Consider the following 20,289-nt stretch of genomic DNA (forward strand, 5'->3'; position numbering starts at 1 on the left):
GCCCTACACTTATAACATATCTACAACCAAAAGACATATTTCCCACATATGAGCTAAATAAAGCTCTTCCAGGAACAGTGATACAGAGTGTTCATTCAGTGTGTATCAACATTCTTCTCACAGCTGTTTTAAGAGCCTCCTTTGAGGTTTTAAAGCATTCATAAGGGTGATGAAATGTCTCTGAATGTTGACCACACAGCTATATAATGGTTCCCCTCAGAAATAAGCTAATTTATAATAAACTACAGTTTGTGAAAAATAGTACATAAACCCCCACAAACATGTTCAACTTTGAAAGAACCTTCTGTCTTAGAAAAGTGTCAAGAGAACTTCCTATATAACATCACTTATACATACACAATTTGGATTCATAAAGTGTATTTGCTATTTGCTAAGCACACACTGGGATTTATTAAAACAAGGGTGATATGAGAAAGTCTTTCACGCAAACATTCAACCATGCGCATGTAATCTTTAACTAGTATTGACGTCTTACAGGCTCCTGTGGTTTTATGAACGTAATTGCAATCGACTGCACGGATGTCACAATAATGACTACAAATATATCAACGACCTTTAAATACATCTGTCAATAGTTTTAGGATAGTTTTTGTGAAGAATATTGTGCAATATTTGATACACTTTCAGTCGATAACTTTTTTGAATTGATTTACGTTGGTCTCTATTTTTCAAGTTTTATTGTTCTGAAATTAGTTTTGCGACCATGTTGACAGCGGCTGTAACTTTCTGGAACTCAGTAATGAGTAAAGCAAAGAAACCAACAGAAGATTTTGTTTTAGAGCCTCTCGATTCACTTTCAATTTCACTGTCCCTAAAGAGTCTTTCTGTCGTTTTTTTTGTCGGAACTACTTTAAAAACATAGACTATAATTATATGGATACTGATTCATGACATGAAAACAATGCATTCAAAGAACCACAGTGAACAACATAACAACCATCTTACAATGCGTCAAACATCTAAATCTAAACAGGGCATTTTAATGCCCGAAACATGCCATATGTATGGGTTTATACACCTCAATACAACTGCAAATTCTATGGATAGTGTCAACACAATGTTTCAGTATGCAAACATTATAACAGTCGGTGATGTCACACCTGTCAACTTTTCTAGCTAAGATTTTCACTTCTTATTTGCGAGTCCGCACCACTCTCCTTTTAGAAATCAATAAAAGAAGTGGATCTGACATTCTCACCGATTCCCTGTCATGTTTCGCATTTAAAATTAATTCATTTTGAAAGCAAATCCACATGATGCTCTCCAACATGAAAATAGCTATACAAAGCGAATCCAAGAATAAGGACACTTGATCCTGTGAATGTGTATAATGTATACTTTATAGGGGTGTGACGAGTTCTCGTGGCACGAGACCATCCGACTGGTCTCGCGAGAACACAATTTCCTTACGCAATTGGCATGAAGTGCTGAGCTCAAAATTGCGACCCTTTTGGTCGCATCTGCTCCCTAAATTTAACCCGTGCAACCACAAAATATATTTGGGAGCATTTGTGTGAGTGCATATTTAGTTGTGGCGTTACCTGTTTTCATTACTGTACAGAACATGCTAAGAACTGCACAAAGTATTCGCGTGCCGTGCTGTGAGCTACAGTTACCCGCCCTGCCATTCAAAGACTCCGTGATTTTCCATCCCGCACTTTCTCACTGTTTTTCTATGTAAACACAAGCTAGGAGGTCCCCTGCATTTGCAGCGCCTCGGGCATAAAAGCAATAGTATTTACGCAGGTTCGTGCTCCGAGAGTGAAATGATCGGCACCTCTGCCAACATAAGCACTATGCAAAAGCATATAGAGAAAATAACTACAGCTCTTTACTAAAAGCTTCACCTGTTAAGAAAGCGAAGAATACATTTTGTGCAATTACTGCCTGTCATTTGAGTTTATGACAAAACATTTTGTAGTGTTTACATATTGTTTATTACTGCATAGTATAATTCAGTTAAATTTATAATTTATAATATGTTTCATAAAGTACAAGTTGATTTTATAATGCCAACATTTTTTCATTTTTTGTTAAGGTGAATAGAAGACCCTATATATTTCATCATTGAGATATTGCTGCACGATTAATCATATTGCAATTGCGATCTCAGGCTATGCGATTACATGACGGCAAAATGTTGTGATTATATTAAAGAAACAAGTGCATTCGTGGACGTGATGAGACATCCATTCTAAGATATATATGCCCATTTTATATGCTAGAGAAAAAAACGAGGCGTCTTCTGTGGCGCGTGTGCTTGCTTGGTCACGTTACTTGCGGGGCTTGCGCAGTGTGGAAACGGGAGAAATGGATGCAGCGATATTTTTGTTTCAGGATATCAGACACTGAGCAGAGAGAGGTAATGTGCAGAATTGGCAAAAGTTGTAAATAAAGTACCAATAGAATGTTTTAGAAAGAGGATCAAACCAGTTGGTTGAGTAACAACCATTTAAAGCAACAACAAAGATTATAGAGGTTTAAGTTTTACAGAGTGAACCACACATTTATATCCAGTTTATTTTTCAAAAGAGTTCATACAAGTATATGTTACAATCTGCTTAAATGTCTGTTTGTTGGGATTATTTTCATAATTTCTATTTGTTTAATTTTACTGTACTGTTGAGAATATATATATTTTAAATTAATTGAATTCAGTAATGCAAAGATGTTACTGCTATTTAATTGTAATACATTTCGTTGCACTGTACTTGTATGTGTGTAATGACAATAAATTGAATCAAATCAAAATCAAATAACATTTATTTTAATTTGAAAACTTTGTGCAATTCTAGTTCTTGTTGCTAGTTTGAACGGTATATCTCAGTTGAGAAATACAAATTTGAGCATTTTCAGTTATCTATGTGTGCATTTTCCTTGATATCAATCAAGTTGACTCATTATACCCAGTTTATCGTATCGCACATCGCAATTTTTACCTCAAAAAATTGCAATGTGACATTTTCCTCAAATCATGCAGCCCTACATTGAGGCTTTCTTTTTAAAAAGTCGAAAAAAATTTGTCTCGGTCTCCTGAACCCAGCCTCGTGTCTCATCACACCCCTAGTACTTTTTGTTAAAGCGTTGCAAGACTTATTTATATTCAGTAAACATATAGTTCTGCCTTCCTGACATGTGCTGCTGCTTTCTGGCTTTATTATGCAGTTTGCTCTAGGTTATGTTCAGAAAGACATTCTGTTATTCAGTCACAATGGACAAAAGTCTTGCTTTAATTTGCCCCAAGAATAAAAAGAAATCTTGGCTTCAGTTGTTATCCTCAATGTGCTTTCAGCATCGTTGGTATTGTCAGTGAATCTCGATTGTTTTTTGAGGTGAAAGAAAAGTAGTTTCTTTGCAAGTTGATTTGTTAAATCTTTTGCTATAAAATATCTACCAACAAAACATCCTGTACTGTATCTGGATGCCATATCAACAAGTATGCAACACAGTATGCATTTTCAATCATAAAACCTTTCACATAACAAATGGAAATGCAAGGGAGGTGCTGCGCTATCCACTGAGCTGAGCTTAAGAATATTATTATAAAAGAAACTGTAAAACATCACTTTTCAAACACCCACAATCACATTATGAAAGTTGCAATTTGATGACTTCTACCTACTTTACCCTACATATAAATATAGCATAGTATGTACAAGCACGTCATGTATTCTGGGGGGGCATTAGCTGTAACTAATGAACCAAGTGAAGATACATTTTTATACAGTCATTAGAAAACCTTCCGATGGGTACACAACCTGGATTAGTATAAAATAACTTACTAACGTTTATGATTAATAAGACACCCACCCACTCGCACCATTGCAGCCCCCAACCTCAGTGAGCGGGTGAAAGTGATTTGGAGTAAGCCTGGGTAATCCCTGCTGCACGAACAAAACAAACCAGAATTAGACAGGGAGGCATTTGAATGAGTTAAAACCGCAGCGGGGTAAAGAAACATTAAATGACCCCATGAGCTCGAAACCAACAGAACGTCTGATGAGCCGGGGGAAAGTATTCAATCTCATTTCGAAAGCTCCGTAATGTTAACAAGTGCATGAGTGCCTCACTGTGGGCACTGCAAGTGTGTCGTCTTCTTGGGGGGTGACCTTTGGTAAATAGAATTTAGTGTGAACCTGCTGTTTGCTGGGAGGGAGTCTAATCTCATGCTCTGCATGTGTGTGTGCTTCTTGTTCGAAGGCGACAAGTTGCTTGAACTTCTTACCCCATGAGCAGATGGTTCAACTCAAGATGGCCAAAATTATGTGTGTGTGATACAATAGAGCAGTGGTTCTCAAACTGGGTGTCGTAGCCTCTTTGACTCTCAGATGGATCCAGGGGGCCAACAGATTTTGTGGCATTTTATGAAATATAGAAATACATAACATTTTATTCAATCAATCATCAGAATCAGAGGTTCTTTGGGGTGACTGGTGTGCTATATAGCACAGTTTCCGAATAAAGAACCTCTTATGCCCCGGTATGGTTCTTCAGCGCTTCTATATAGCACCTCAGCCATCCCAAAGAACCGCTAAAGAACCACTGAAGCACCAAAATATGGTTCCATATAGCACTAAAAGTGGATCCCTTATGATTACGAGCCAAGAACTACTTTTAGTTCTATATAGCACACTTTTTGTGTAGTAGTTTTGCTGAAAAATAGAAGGCATTAGCCCATTATAGACTGCCGCCTGTTTGTTCACCACACTACACTAGTTGGCAGATGATTCGGCTATTGTATACAAATTTTGTGGGTAACTTAGAAATGTCCAAAAGTAGGTGTGTCATGTGCCCATCAGAGTACAAGTTAGGGCTGGGCGATATGGCTGAAAACTGTATCACGATATCAGTGTTTCATATCGGTCGATATCGATAATTATTGATATTTTTATGACCCATTTAAAATAAGGACCAGGAGAAAAATATTGTACATTTAAACATTTTTATTTTAAACTTAAACTTCCTCTGATCATAATCCCCTCAGTTATTGAGACAGAAATGTCAACACAATCATGCAAAACTCAAATAATTAAAATGTAAACATAAGTCTAAAGTCACAATGAACACTTAACAATTATCTCTTAACATTTAAGGTGCAAAATGCGGTGTTGCAGCAGCTGCAGAAGTTGTTGGTTGAATACGGCTGTACTCCAAAGGGTGAGCGCGACTAAGATGGTAAAACAAGTTTGTGGTATTACCAGTCTTGGCGGGGACAACGGTCTTGCATACTTTGCAGACGACATTGGTCTGACTACGGTCAGACTTGTAATATCCAAAAAACTGCCATACTGGCGAGCTGACTTTTCCTCTTTTATTTACAATTTCCTCGCTCGCCGCGGCACTCATTTTCTGCTTATCAGTCGCCGGTTTCTGAGAGGAATCCAGCAGACCAGCACGAGACAACGAAACAGCGCAACCAAACTTGATACTGTTACACGATTGGCTGTTAGCTTGTCACTCCCTACGTTGCTAGGCTACCAGAGAGCGAGTGCCTTTGTTCATGCAACCAAACTTGCTTTGAAACCTCTGGTTTCTTCATGGGTTTCTTCCGACGAAGAAAAAAAAAAAAAACTTTATCGAACTTTTATCGAGCGCATTTTTTATTGATATTGATTACATGTCTATCGCGATATATATCGTTATCGTTTTATCGCCCAGCCCTAGTACAAGTGGTTGCTCGGCCTCCGCGTTTGAACATATTTCTGGTAATTCTATAACGTCTTTGTATTTCTGATGAGACCGAAAGGTCATAGTACATTTCTCCAAAGTCACGGCATGTTCCCTCACATTTCTAAGAAGTCTGTGTGTGCGGTCTGAAAAGTCTCTATGTTTCTAACGATTCTGCATTTTTTAGTCTCTGTGCATTTCTACGGTCTCCTGTGTTCTTCAGAACACTCTCTGTATTTTTCAGAAACGTTTCTGAAGAGTCCTTCTGTTTCTCAAAACTTATTGCGTTCCATAAGAATAAAACTGTATTTGTGAACAAACTGATGAATGAGCTGAAGATTCATTTCTGGATACTAACAATACACGTCTGGTTCTTTTCAATAAATACATGCAAAGAATTTCGCTAAGTTTCTGACTGAACATCACATTGTGCGCTGGCCAGACACTTGAATTATTTACAGATATGCTGTTAATGCTTCCTCGTGGGTCTCATATCAATTTTGGGTGTGTCTGGATGTGAAATAGGAGAAACACTTTAGATAGAGGCAACTGCTGTATGAATAAATAGCAACTGTTGAGTGTATACGTGTGTGGAAGGAAATGTTTTCTGCGCTTTAGATGTGTGTGTGCGTTTAGCTCAATGCTGCTCATTGTTCTTAGCGGTTCATTGGCTTCTCCAAACAATCCCACAGTCCACCTCCATTTACCCCAAATACACTTTTCCTTTACTTTTTCGACCTATCCCGCTTTCTGCTTCCCCCATCAAACAAATGTATGATTAACATTCTTCATTGACTGCAAACAGTTTTAGGGTTTAAAGGTAAAATTCTCAAACTATGTGCTTTATAAGCAGTGGGGTGTTTCTGTACCAGTTTGTTCTGGTACGGTCTTATTCAACAGCTCTAATCCATACACTCACACAAATAGACGCAATTTGTTGTACATGTGGGACTGGAAATAAAATCAACAATTGCCCTAGGGTCTGACGGACGACAATTGAAACCTCATCCTTTCTCAAGTTTCCAAGTGTATATCAAACCACATGGTCAACACCAGTCGTCACCTTTATTTTCAAAGCTATAGCCGGTTGGGGACACTTTAGTGTGGAAACCACAGCCAAATGTACAGATGAAAAAAGCAAGGTTAAAACTCACCGTGACCCTTTCGATGCTTTGGAGACGACCCCTCCATCCTAATCGCTCAAACTCTAGAGGTCCAACATTTTAACATTCAGGAAACACTCAAACTCGCCTGAAAAAGCCATTAATACACCCAAAGCCAACCGGAAAATGGGTTTTATCCAAACCGGGCCATTATGAACAGTCAATGTTAGTCAAATCACCTCAGAATATCGGAGGAAGATCTGATGTACTGCGGTGGAGTTATCCTGAGGGGGAGGGTGGGGGGATTGGTCTTTCCTGCCACTCTCCCACCCACTTGCACCATCTGGTTTCAGAGACCAAATGTTCTACCCTCCAAAACTCCTCCTTCGCGTACCACACTTCAGAGTCTGTGCGTGTTTGTGTGCCCTGACATGCCAAACACGCTCAAACGCAGTCATCAACAAAGGCCTGTAATTAGTCTTATTAGAGTGGTTCGGCCCCGGAGCAGAGTTGGGACGGGTGCATCATAAACTTATTAAACTTGGGAAAGGGAACAAACCAACAAGCTCAAAACCCACCTGCACACCTGCAGCATTTAAAAAAAGGTGCTTATGTGTTGTTTTGGTTAAAAAATGAATAAAGGAGTTTATATGAAAAACAGCAGTTGGGTTATTTTGATTAAGTAATAATAACTCACAAAATACAACTAACTAACACAATAAAACATGATATTCTGTTTTTGAAAATTAACTCTTTACTTAAGGATTTTGGCATGATCCTGAAAAGCAATAACACATTTCAAATTGGGTTTTTGGTAAATAAAACTGAGAATTATGAGAATGTGAAGTTCTGCCGTTATTTACTGATCTGAAACATAGAAGTAAATTTCTGTCAGTGCACACAAAGTTTTATTTAATTACAAGTGTTTCATTATTCACCTAAATAAATAGTTGGTTCCACTAGTCGATACTTCATTCTGATTGGATACAAATTTCAGACAATCTAGTCATTTCCTGTTCCACTAAATTAGATGTAATTCCTTGGGTACTATGAGAGCGGCGGTAGAGGAAAGCAGTGGAGAAGGACAGACGCTTCAGGAAACAAGGGATCAGAAAGGAAATCACAAAGGAAAATGTCACAGCACAAAAATGGCATGGCTTTATCATACACGCATCACTTCCTTTTCGATGGGCTTCTTTAATGTCTATCAGACATGAGACGTGCAACAAATAAACACATACTTGCACCAGAGAAGCAATATCTCAGACAGGCGCAAAAAGACAAGGAGAATGAAACAGACAATAGGAGAGAGACAGACGATGTAATCTAAAATAGGAAATGAATGACAGTAAGCGAGTCAGCTTTGACCTCACATTCCCAAAGACTGATGGACACCAAAATACTGAGAAGCCAATCACAGTACGCTCAAGGAAACATCAACTTGCTTACTGTGACAAACTGAGCGGAAATAAGCCATGACTATCTGTCTCTCACATACACACAAACCATCACTTTTAAAACATATGCACATCTATAAATACACAACATACACTGAGCAATATCACCTCAAACACATACCTCTACACCTCTACTAGCATTTCCACTTCAAACACAGCATGACTACCTGCAGTAACACACACACAAACTAGCAAAAGGATGGAAATCACAAGAAAATCAAAAGCTGCTTCAAAAACTTCAGAAAACCATCCGCCGTGTTGCGGATTCACACTCAGTGTTTCCCCTACCATTACCTTAGGGGGGCATCCCGCCCCTCCAACGGCACAAGCCCCAGCACCCCTTGAAGGTCAAGTTGATTTTATTTTCTATATAGCGCCAGATCACAAGAGAAGTAATTTAAGGTTACCTATCCTATACCTTGTATTTTATTAATCAAATTAAATAGCTTTAAGTTATTTAACTCATTTACACTGCGGCATTTCGTTTCTGTCTCTACATGGCCGCACGTTTACAATTCTCCTCTGCTCCCAGTATTGAGTTTCAGTTACATTTACATTTAGTCATTTAGCAAATGCTTTTATCCAAAGTGACTTACAACATAGGGGAAATTAATAGAAGCAATTTGTGCAGCAAAAGGACAACAATGCATCGGTGCAGTAAAACTTGTCTCATTTAGCCTACCACAGTATACGAAGCGAAGATTGTAATATTGATTAAAATTGTTTGGGGGGGGTAGGAAAGCAGAAAAGAAGTAGAATACTGTTGTAATGGGTCCGATGTTGACGGAAGAGATGTGTTTTACCATCTTCTTAAAGCCAACAAAATCCGCTGATCTTGTGGCAAGAGGGAGATCGTTCCAGAATCGTGGAACACATACGAGTGATTTCTTCCCTTTGTGGGACGGCACCACAAGACGTTGTTCGATTGCAGAGCGCAGGGATAGTGCGGGTGCATAAATCTGAATTAGCAAGTAAAGATATTGGGGTGCCGAATCAGTGGTGGTTTTGTAGGCTGATAGCAGAGCTTTGAAATGGATGCGAGCGACTATAGGGAGCCAGTGCAAACTACCACTCTTGCCGCAGCATTCTGGATCATCTGAAGAAGTCTGGTTGTACAAGCTGGAAGACCAGCCAATAGAGAATTCCCATAGACAGGACAAGAACTTGCTTAGCATGCTCAGACAGTAAAGGTCTAATTCTCCTAGTAATCTACAGTTACCAGGCCTTCTATGTTTCATATATATATATTGTGGGAATCAGAATATAAAATAAATGGCCTGATAAAACATTAGATCTTAACTTTTTATATACATATTCGACTGGGCTCAATTGACTTTATTGAAGTATTTACTGGTCCCCCGGCGCAAAGAACATATAGAGACTGCACACCCCCAGCCAAAAAAATCATGCAATATATCCCAGCATTAACCCTTATATGGTCCTCGTTTCCTGTTGACACTACTGGTATTTGGGGTCAATCTGACCCCAACAATTGAATATATACATTTTTAACCATACAAATAATATATCAGTTTTTGTTTACTTCTCACCTATACATTAATGCTGTGTTTTGAGATAAATTAAGTTAAAATGTAGGTACTTTTGTACCCATTCACCACCAATTTCCTCCACTATATAATTAGCCCGAATGTGAAAAATCACTTTTACAACGATTATGCTAATTACATTTGTTAATGAATATTGAATTATTTGGACCAGCAGAGGGCCATAGAAAGGCATTTTACTGGATGTGGCCAACTGCTCGTTTCACAACTTTTGTGATAATTGTTTTTAATGAATTTGTGTAAATACAAACGTTAGAATAGAGGTTGAAATTAAATATTCTTTCAAGTGGTTGAATATTTTTAGTTTTCGATGCATTTTGAAATGTCAGACACACATAATAGTGAACACCCATTGCATAATTCTATTTCCTTTATATTCAATATTATAAAAATATTAGAGCACTTCCATTGACGCATCCACACATAACTACGGAAATCCTGAAACACTGTAAACTTGTAGGCCAGACCACAAGGTAGATACACAACATGTGGCTCATTTGGTCTAGAGTTCTAAGAACAGCTGTTACTTATATATTTGCCTAAACACACAGTAAACCACATAGGACACACACAACACACACAAAAGATGTTTCTCTAGTAATGATAGGATCTGCACTATTTTCTGCTTGACCTTTCCAGAAATGTACTACATGCATACACACCACATTCACACCAAACAGAAACAGAGAAGATATATATATATAATGAAACCGAAAGTAAGACCATGTGTTGCACTGTCAGCTTCCTCTTGTAGAATCTTGTGAGCTGTTTGCAGTTAATTGTTTATTTGCTTTGTACTTTCAATTCAAAGACCCTTTGGTATCTCTGGTACCTTTGGTATCGGTCTGTTGTGCTATTCTCACAAACGTTCTTGCAGCGGAGAACAGAAAGGTTTCTTTACTGCATTTTTCAGCTTTCTGATCAGATGATGACAAGTGTTTAGCCACAAAAAAACGTAATCAAAACCACAGTTATTATACAGAATACTGCAAAAGATGAAAGATATGTTTTTGTTTAAAGTGATAGTTCACCCCAAAATGAAAATTCTGTCATAATTTATTCACATACTTGTCTTTTCAAATCTGTATAACTTTCATCTGAAGAACATAAAGGATGTTTTAAAGAATGTTGGAAACCAAACCACAGTGGCAACCACTGACTTGCCTTGGCTGTTCTTAACAACATTCTTCAAACTTTATTTTCTTGTCTTGTCTTCAAGAACAGAAAATCATACAGGTTTAAAATGACAAGACCATGTGAATGAACAGACCTACCTAAAGGGTCAACTAAGATCTCATCCATCTAAAGCAGCATGTGGAAAACATGCATCCAGTTGCAGCAACAAGACTACATTCAAAACAATGTGACGATAAAACATTGATATTTCTATGTCTATAATAACTCAAAATCAGAGCGTAATAAGATTACCGACATCCAATATTCCTACTCTTAGCTACAAAGGTCGCATAATGGTCATCCAACAACATTAAGAAACTGGGAGAAATGAATTACCTTATCAAGCTTCGTTGAGTAATATTATCTCTCTAACAACTTACTAACAATCAATAATGTCACTGCAGAACATATAAATACCTGTCAGCAAAGCCTGTTTGTTGCTTCCTTTATCCTTCATTTTTCTAGTTGAGCTGAAGGAGACTCTTTTCTCATTAAAGTTTCAATAAAACTTTTGATTTAATACAAATTCTGAAGTCCAACATACAATACGATTATGAACCATTAGCTGTTTACCATTAAAACCATAACAATTCCTTTGTGTAGCATGTTTCATGCCTTATTCACCTTATTCGGATTTCATGGTGTTCTATAGGGCTGGGTATCGATTCTGATGTACCGATTCAATTCGATTATGGATTTGAGTCAAATACTATTTAATACAAATCCTACAGATATTTCTAAAAAGAATACTTAATATCACATTACAATGGTGAATAAAATGTTTTGATGAAGACCCACAAACCTGTATATTAAATTTTAAACACACTTGGGTATATTGAAGTCCTTTTACATTTAAGATACAGTACAACACAACATTTCACAAAATTTGCTTTAAAGACGGCCTGTAATCATATGAACCGTTGCCTTTTTTATGTTAAATTCGACGACACGCCCGCATCCCGCATGTCAATTAAGCAATGAATGAACGATATGCTCCCTGTTGTAACCTCCTCCCTTTGCAAAAAGAAAAGTGATAGTGGATAGTAGTAGCAGTAACATTCACGTTAATGAATGTTCAGTGCTTGCAGAAATATGAAAGAAACTAAATAGATTCACAGCTTTTGAGAATCGATTTTTAATCAACCACGTTTTTTTAAATGATTAATCGATTTTCTGCCCAACCCCAGTGTTCCACTGGTTACCATTGGCCATAACACACCAACAGAACCCAACAAAACCAGTAGAGACCATTACAGTTTCCACTTAAAACCAATGCAAGAGCCAATATGACCAATATATCCTGTGATGTAATTTCTGTGATGGTTTCTATTGTTTTTAGCAGGGATGCTTGTGTGTGTTTGTACATGATCACATGTTAATCATTCCTAGTGTTCAAGTGTGTAAAAATGCAGTACGGCATACTGCTTTCATGAGGCTTTTTAGCCTGTTTGCTTGTAAATTATCACCCAAATGTGTGCTGATATTCTGCACACATCCCACCATACGTAGAATCAACACATGACAACAATCTTCCATCAAAAATGATATTATCTTCAGAGCCCTTTGCCAAATCATTGTGAGAAAGAAACTTAGAGATTGATAACAATACTCAGAACCATCCCACAAAGACACCAGAACAATACTATTCAAACAAACACGTCGTTTTCTTGAAACGCTCTCTGGTGAAAGATGTGTCATTACCTGATTCTAACACACGATGTAAATCACAAGTTCATCATATGTTAACCTACTAAATCAAACAAAAGAGGAAAGACTTGCCGTGTCAGATCAATTCTGAAACTGTGCGTTGTTCCTCAGTTTATTACACTAAACATAACTCTCTCTCCCCCAGGGCAAAGAATTAAAGACAAGTCCACAGACTGAAAAAGTCAACTTTCATAAAGCTTAATAAAAGCAACTGGCAAACTTATTAAGATAATCATCGTATCTGTCGAAATTGAATTCCGGGTCTTGTTAATAAATGAGAAGAGCAGAAAGTTGCATCATAAATCAAACATTTCAGGGATCTTATAAGACCCCTTTCAGGACACATGTCAGTTATTGGCCTCTCTCTCCATTGAAAGGCATGATTATTAGTTCTAAGTCGGTGTGTATGAAGAGACTGCCCCTGCGTCCTAAAACCTATGAAATAACCCAAAACTGCTAAGAAGCTCACGATGTTAATCCAGTCATTGAATAGACCGAAGGAAACCCGTGTAACTCTGTGAATTACACGCAGTTTTCACGATAATATGTGCGAGTGAAAAGTTGTTGGCCTCTCACAGATGAATAGATCTCTTATTTCAACCGAATGTAAAAACGTGGCAGCGCGTGCACTCAAGTGTAACTTAACTGACCCCCGGAACATTTTGACATGGTAACAATGTTTCCCCAAAATATACAATCGGCGTTTTCTTGTATGAAGTCGTAATTTATTTTTCTTTCTACAGTAAAACTCGTGACGACTTGTCACTATCACCAGTCATCAAAAATAAACAATATGACAGAACAATTCTGAAAGCGTCATTTTTGGCCAAAGTAACAATTGAATAACTTACGTCAATGCCGTAGGTATTAAGCCTAGCGCTATCATACGTTTAACAAAACTATTATAGGCATATTCATGTTTTAGCGTGTAATAAAAGGATCCGCTTTTTCTAACTACACACTCACTACAACATAACTTTCAATATATTCATTTACAGCGCCTTTTAGAATTGAATAAACGCAAATACGTAATGAAGAACGCATAACTGACTAACTTTTGAGTCCTGTTGGGAATGTTATAAGAGTTACTCGTTGCTGCCTGACCAGATGCCCTCAGAAAATACAATCCCCGCGAAAACAAAAGTGTATCCGCAAGACTTACCCGCTTCTATTTGACGTCGTTTCGCTTTCTTCCGCAGTAAAGTTAAAGCTTTGTATGTAGATTCTCTGAATTGTGAGGTTAAACGTCTCGCCTGTTGGCCATTACAGCTTTTATCCATCCCCAAACTCGTCTGACTTCTGAACTCGACTTTTAACCGCGGATCTTTCGTCTCTGCTGAGTTAGAAGTTGTTGCTTCGGGGCAAACCGGCAGTTATTCGTGGTTCATTGATAGTCAATAGCACTACAGTTTCATTTCTTTTCTATAAGTTCTAATTAGAAGACTTTCCGTAGACGCCGTCCTACAACCATTCAAACCGCAAAGCATCACGGGATATGAAGTTTTCGTGGTTGTGCGTCTTTTGACTGTTGTAGTTTCTGTCCTGACGCCTAGCGGATTTTTTTCTATGAGCTATTATAACGGTCTGCTGGTCAGTTTATATGTTGCTAAAATGTTATAAACTAGACTCTGGAGTAAAAACATATCTTAAATTCATAAAACAAAGAAAAAACCCTACACGCATTTCAATAAAGGCACTCCATTACTCACTTTTTATGAATTTCTTCATATAATCTTGTCAGATTGTTGTTTTGTTTGTAAAGTGATTTTAATGTTTTGTGTCTGAATCACACAAAATAAACTGGAAACTTAGTTAAGTTTAGTTTTTTTGTTTGTTTTAAAAACACGATAAAACTGTTTTTATTTTTATAAAGGGACACATGTTAACAAACAGAGACAGACATCCATGTTTTTAAATAAAGTTATTTCTTTTTTCATTAATTTACAGTTAGGAATGACATGTAAATTGCAGCAGCTGGCAGGGCAACCTTGTTGTCTGTTCTATTGAATGTGTGACCCTACTTTGCATCTCTTATCATTAAGTGTGAATCCAATCACCGAACTAACCAATCTCCTGATGTAACCGTGGACTGATGCCTCTCTGACTTTGATCTACATTAAGGTGTAAATATACAGAGTAAATATCTCACACTTGTGGTGAATGCTTTACCAGACTATGTGAGCAAATAAAGATTTGTGATGATTGGGAAGCACATTTCTTAAGGTTGGTCACATGACAAAGAGCTGTGAAATGATGCGGCAATCAAGCCATCTGAATGACCATTAACCGGACAGACACTGACAATTATAATCATCTTAGCTTAACAAAAACCGTGTTAAAGAGTGTGATTTACAAGAGCCAGTTAGCATGTTTCCTGAGTTTCTTTATTTAAATAGTTTATGGGGAGCATTATTTGTTTTATATATATAATAAACTACACACATTCAAACAAATTCAGAATTAGTATCCAATAAACCAACTCCATGAGGTATCAGCAGTAATACAACACTGAGCCTAAAAATAAACATCCCCAAAGAAGCATATTTATAAATATGATCTTTCTTTTAAACTAGAACAATTATATCTTGGTGTTCTTGTGAACTGTAGGTAATTTTTCACGTAAAGTTTGGTAATAACTTTTTGTGTACAATAGTGTTTTGTGAGCACTTCCAGAGTCTGGCCTCTAAACATGGCACACATACGAAACCTCAAAGTCTCCGATGAATAATTACAAATCAGATTTCATGCCGTCTGAGTTGTGTTATAAATAGTATGATCCACTATTCGTGTCACGTGATCTCAAACTGGAGACAACCATCACTTTCTCCAAGACCACATGCAGGGTCAAGGAGTCAGAGAACGGATCAAACCAGAGATCTGAGTAGACAGATCTACTCCTAGTTCATTCTAATTTACTTTGGTTCAATTAGGTTGCATTGCTGCACTCTATTGCTGCATAGAGCATTGCTGCACACTATACAGAAAATAATACACTCCAAAAAATCTATTTAAGCAATTTCATCCAAACTGAAGGTAACTCTGGAAGAACAAAATCGGAATTTATGGAACCACTCCTTTATGACTTTTTTTTTAAATTTGTATCCACTTTACCACAGTCAATTTCTATGGTGCTCCGGTCCTAGAAATGTGATTCATAAGCCATTATGCTGTAATAGAATCCCACATCCTTACCTGGGCTTCGCACACGACAGCAGTTTGTCAGCTTCTGAAACATCAGAAAAGGCTTCAGTCATATTTGATGGAATATGACGACAATATATTTATGCAATACATTTTCTTTAGTCACTGTGTGATTCAGAGTTACGCTACAATCCCAATAACAAGAATCTCATTTAACAGAAGGACTATAATGTCAAAAGCTTTCTTACTTGCATGTTTTGCATTTAACAGACAAAGGTTTCAAGGTTTTTCCTGACTAAAGAGCATCTGTTGAATATTTTTGAACTGGCAGACATGAAACTTTTGTCATCATTTACTCATTCCAATCTCAAACGATTTCTTTCTTGGTGGATGTGTGTGTTTTCTGAACATATGTGTTTTATGGAATGAAAGTTTAGTGCTTTAAAAAGTAAAATCACCGTAAAGGATAATGTAAATGTATTGCGTTCATAGCTATGTGTGAGAAACAAACCAAAATGTAAGAAAGTGTTTGCTTATACTTCTCTCCTCTGCTGGTGTTCTCAAGTCTCACTTTTGTCATAACGTCCAATCTGGTGTGACACGTCATAAAGTCTAAAGCTATTTCTGAATCAGACACATGAATAAGAATTTGAGGAAAAATTATCACTTGACATCTCTAGTGTAGGAGTGTGTTCTCAATGCATGATGGCTTGAATTTCAGCATGTTTGTAACACATTGTTATCATATCTCTATCGTTTGTGATCACTCACTCATTCTTTATTTATATTTTTTCCACATTTTAGAATAAACTAAAAAAATGGAATAATACAGTTGGGCAACTCCGTAAAAAGTTTTTACTATGGTAACAGCACAGATATTAACATGTGGTGGTTCAAATACCCATGTGAGATCTTTCACAAAGCATTTGTTTTATTTCTAGTGCATGATTTTTATAGTCAGGTAAGTTCTACAAAGTTCGTCTCCCAAAAAAACGCGTCCTTTTTTTGTCACATCCATAACGCATGTTTATTTCTCTTTTTTAAAATAGAAAATTTGTTAATAGACACAATTTTTTTATTATAGAATTTTCATCTATGCAGTACTCTTATTGGCTGCTTTTTATATATTATTTTGTCCAAGTAATCCATTTTTTAAAAGTATAAAAACAGTTTTCTAGAACGAAATTAATATGTTGGCACAATTATATTTTTGTCCAAGTAATTTCAAACATTGAAACACACCTTCAGATTAAAAGACTTTTAAGATCATGAGACATTTTCTGTCAAGAGATCACAAACTGAATTTATTTCTGAATAAAATCTCAATATATATTTCGCAGAGAAGAGCTGAAATGAGATGTGAGCGAGTAAACTGTGACCACTTGACCAAGGATGTCTATTAGAATTTTCTGTTAAACTAAACTAAATCAGAGTGAAACAGATAGAATTTAAATTCATGCTTGAAAGTCTGCACATGTGGTGTGTGTCTGACGCTGAATCAAAATATGATTCCACCCGTTCTCCAGTAATTTCAGTTGAACAGACATTCCACTGTATTCTAAGTCTGCAACGGAAAAAGACTAAATATATCAGGATCTCTCACTAGGAACGTTGTGATGTCATGGGAGCCGCAGCGTAGCCTATTGGCTGAGCCATGCAGAACTATAGTGAAAGGGTGCTTTTTAAAAACCTGTTACTGTGGTAACAAAGTTTTGGCTGACGCTCACCCACTATGAGTAACCATTCAGTGGGTCCAGTTAGTACTCAAATGCTCGTTTCCTTCACCCACTTCACCACCCAAACAAACATACAAATAGTATGCCTTTGACAACTATCCAATTTAAAAAACTATTTAAAAAACATTACTTCTATAGACCGACAGACGTGTACTGTGGTGGTACCACGGTATCTACTTGCATTACATGTTGCTTTGATATACTGTAACTCATGATAAGGATTACTAAAGTAAAGTATATTCATTTTATTATTGTTCAGACGCTGTAATCAACCCGTTTAGGACGTGTCATCTCTCAAATGAACATAAGCCTGATGTCTTATGCAGATAATGCTTTACAACTATGCGTTTTATGTTGTGTAACTGTCTCGTTCTCTGTCTTACCTTAGCCTGGCTGAAGAGTGCTGTTAGACAGTTGAAGAAAGCCATGTTCGCAGGTACCCAAGCTGAGGGTCAGGTTCAAAAGGTCGAGGTTGGAAAGTCATGAAGGTCGTCGTGTAAGTCTTGCTGAGAAACGTCTGTGAGCGTAACGGTCCAGAGTGTCAGTGGCTGTGAGAAGCAGAAAGGGAGGGGCCACAAAGGCCATATTTCAGCTGGCCAAGAGGACAGAGATTCTCTGCATACCATTGCAGATAGCGCTAAAGGCTAACACACAGCAGGCGTTGAAGCCCAGCAGTGTCTGCTAACGGACCAGAAAGGCGACACGGAAAACAGAGCACTAACGCTATTCGTTCTGGGGTCAAAATTACGATGTGGACTGTTCGAGATGAGGAAAGTCAACTGTGCAATGAGATTGGAGAGATGGAATATAACATGTTGGGGTTTCCTTTAGGCAATGGCATAAGAGTATTCATAATTTCAAAGCATTTAAAAAAACACTCATTATACATTATTCATTTATATAAATGTTTATAACATAAAATAGCTAAGAGTCCACATTAAAACGTTTAAACTACATTTTAAAATATTTAGAATAATTTATTTAAATATTTAAATGAAATAATATTAATCTAAAAAGTTTATGCTTTAAAGGTTTTGACGCTGTAGAGGTACTACATTAATTTGATTTAATTGAATCTATTAAATAATAAATAAAACAATAATTTAGTGCCTGTTGCATTGTCATTCGTTTATAAAATTAAATAAAAATTCTTCAAAATGTACAAACCACATACACAACCAGTATCTTGTGTAATAAAGAAGTGCGGCTACAGTTGGTGTCCAAACAAGGATTCAAATCGAAACAGCTCCATCATTTGCTGAAAGAATGACCTATATATTTTATGCTTCAAGACTGAGGAAAGAAAGTTGGCTGAGAGGTGAACACTGTGAACTCCAATCTCCCACAAAAAACTCTGAAAAAGTGTCATTATAAAGCCCTGAGAGGGAATTCAAACCTGCTTTTTATTGTTACTGTCATATCAGACCTCTGTAACAAAACCATGCATCCCCAGAAAGATGCCCGGACATCTGTTTCTCTCACACACTCATCAGAAGTTCTCCAGAGAACTCGCACCCACTCCGGTTATGTATCATGGACAGAAGACAAAAGCTAACTCTGTTTTAACCTTCCCACTCCTGCGTGTTGAGCATCACACAGAGCCGTACACAAATGCACTCATTGTTTTGTAGAATTTACACACTGGCCTACACATACACATATTTGTGCTGAGGAATCTGTCCCTGAGTCTCAGAAGCACCTTCTTCGTCAGCGGACTTTTCCTACAGCTCAATGATTGTAAAGATATGGCCACGTGACAAGAGCTGTGTTATCGTTCAACTGAGAAAGTTTGGAGTTCCATTTAAAAGAGTTTACGATACTTTTACCTAAATGTATCACCACACAGCCAAAGATCGAGGAATTATTGTCAAATGCTTCACGTATTACACGTATAACCTTCCCGAAGCAGCATGGGGTTAAGTGTCTTCCTCAAAAGCATAATGGTGTTGGCTCGTGGCTTACTGCTTGTAAGGAATGAAAGCTTCCTATTAGCAGTCCCAAGCTTAAACCACTGTGCACCAGCCCATAAATCTTCCATCAGCGTGCACAGTAGATTAGACTATTATTTTCAGAACTATTGGCAGTAATGAGGATGATTAATGTCCTCATGCCTCATTCAGCTGTTCATGTTCTGACCAAAGCTCCATGGAGAAAAACAAACCACCAATTTACAAAATCTCTATATGCTGACAACAGCCACCTCTTCATTCAAATACTTCTTACACTACTTTCATATGATGATGTGATTGTCATCCTGACCATATCCAATCAAAAATAACAATGATCAGATCATTGTCACATCACCATTATCATAACTTCATCATCATCAACATCATCTCTGTTTTTTTTGGCAAACAGGGGTTTAGACTGTATACAACAAAACAGAGATATTATTTCCTGAATTAGTTTTTAAATTATGTAAGAGAATTCAAGGCCTCAGCATGAGCATTTTAATAAAAGGATAATAATACAGTCTTTTTCAATATTAAACCCATTTTTTAAACATTCCCGTGAGGTTGTAGAGAAGAGAGTTCACTCTAACAAATTATGGCACACGTAAAAAAATACCTTGTAGAATAAAAAGCTCTCTTTTAAAAAACATTTAAAAGAACCAACCAATAGAATTACATAGAATGCTTATCAAACATTATGAACATAAACAACGTACAGTATCAGGTATGAAATACTATTCCCTCACACAACAAACCACCACATC

General features: G+C 37.2%; 1 protein-coding gene across 2 annotated transcripts in view; it reads right to left on the reverse strand.

Moving 5' to 3' along the window:
- stard8 (StAR related lipid transfer domain containing 8) overlaps positions 1-14,181 on the reverse strand; it is a 41,876-nt gene extending 27,695 nt beyond the window's left edge. Inside the window, exon 1 of one of the 2 annotated variants that reach the window (XM_079479780.1) lies at positions 13,859-14,181. In XM_079479780.1, the coding sequence (XP_079335906.1) occupies positions 13,859-13,976 (118 nt within the window). In that variant the 5' untranslated portion in view covers positions 13,977-14,181. Of the gene's footprint in view, positions 1-6,842; positions 7,046-13,858 lie in introns of those variants that run through there. The other variant, XM_079479781.1, reaches the window with a different exon arrangement.
- Between the last annotated feature and the right edge of the window lie 6,108 nt (positions 14,182-20,289).

The sequence above is a fragment of the Barbatula barbatula genome (assembly GCF_947034865.1).
Source record: "Barbatula barbatula genome assembly, chromosome: 2".
Lineage (NCBI taxonomy): Eukaryota > Metazoa > Chordata > Actinopteri > Cypriniformes > Nemacheilidae > Barbatula > Barbatula barbatula.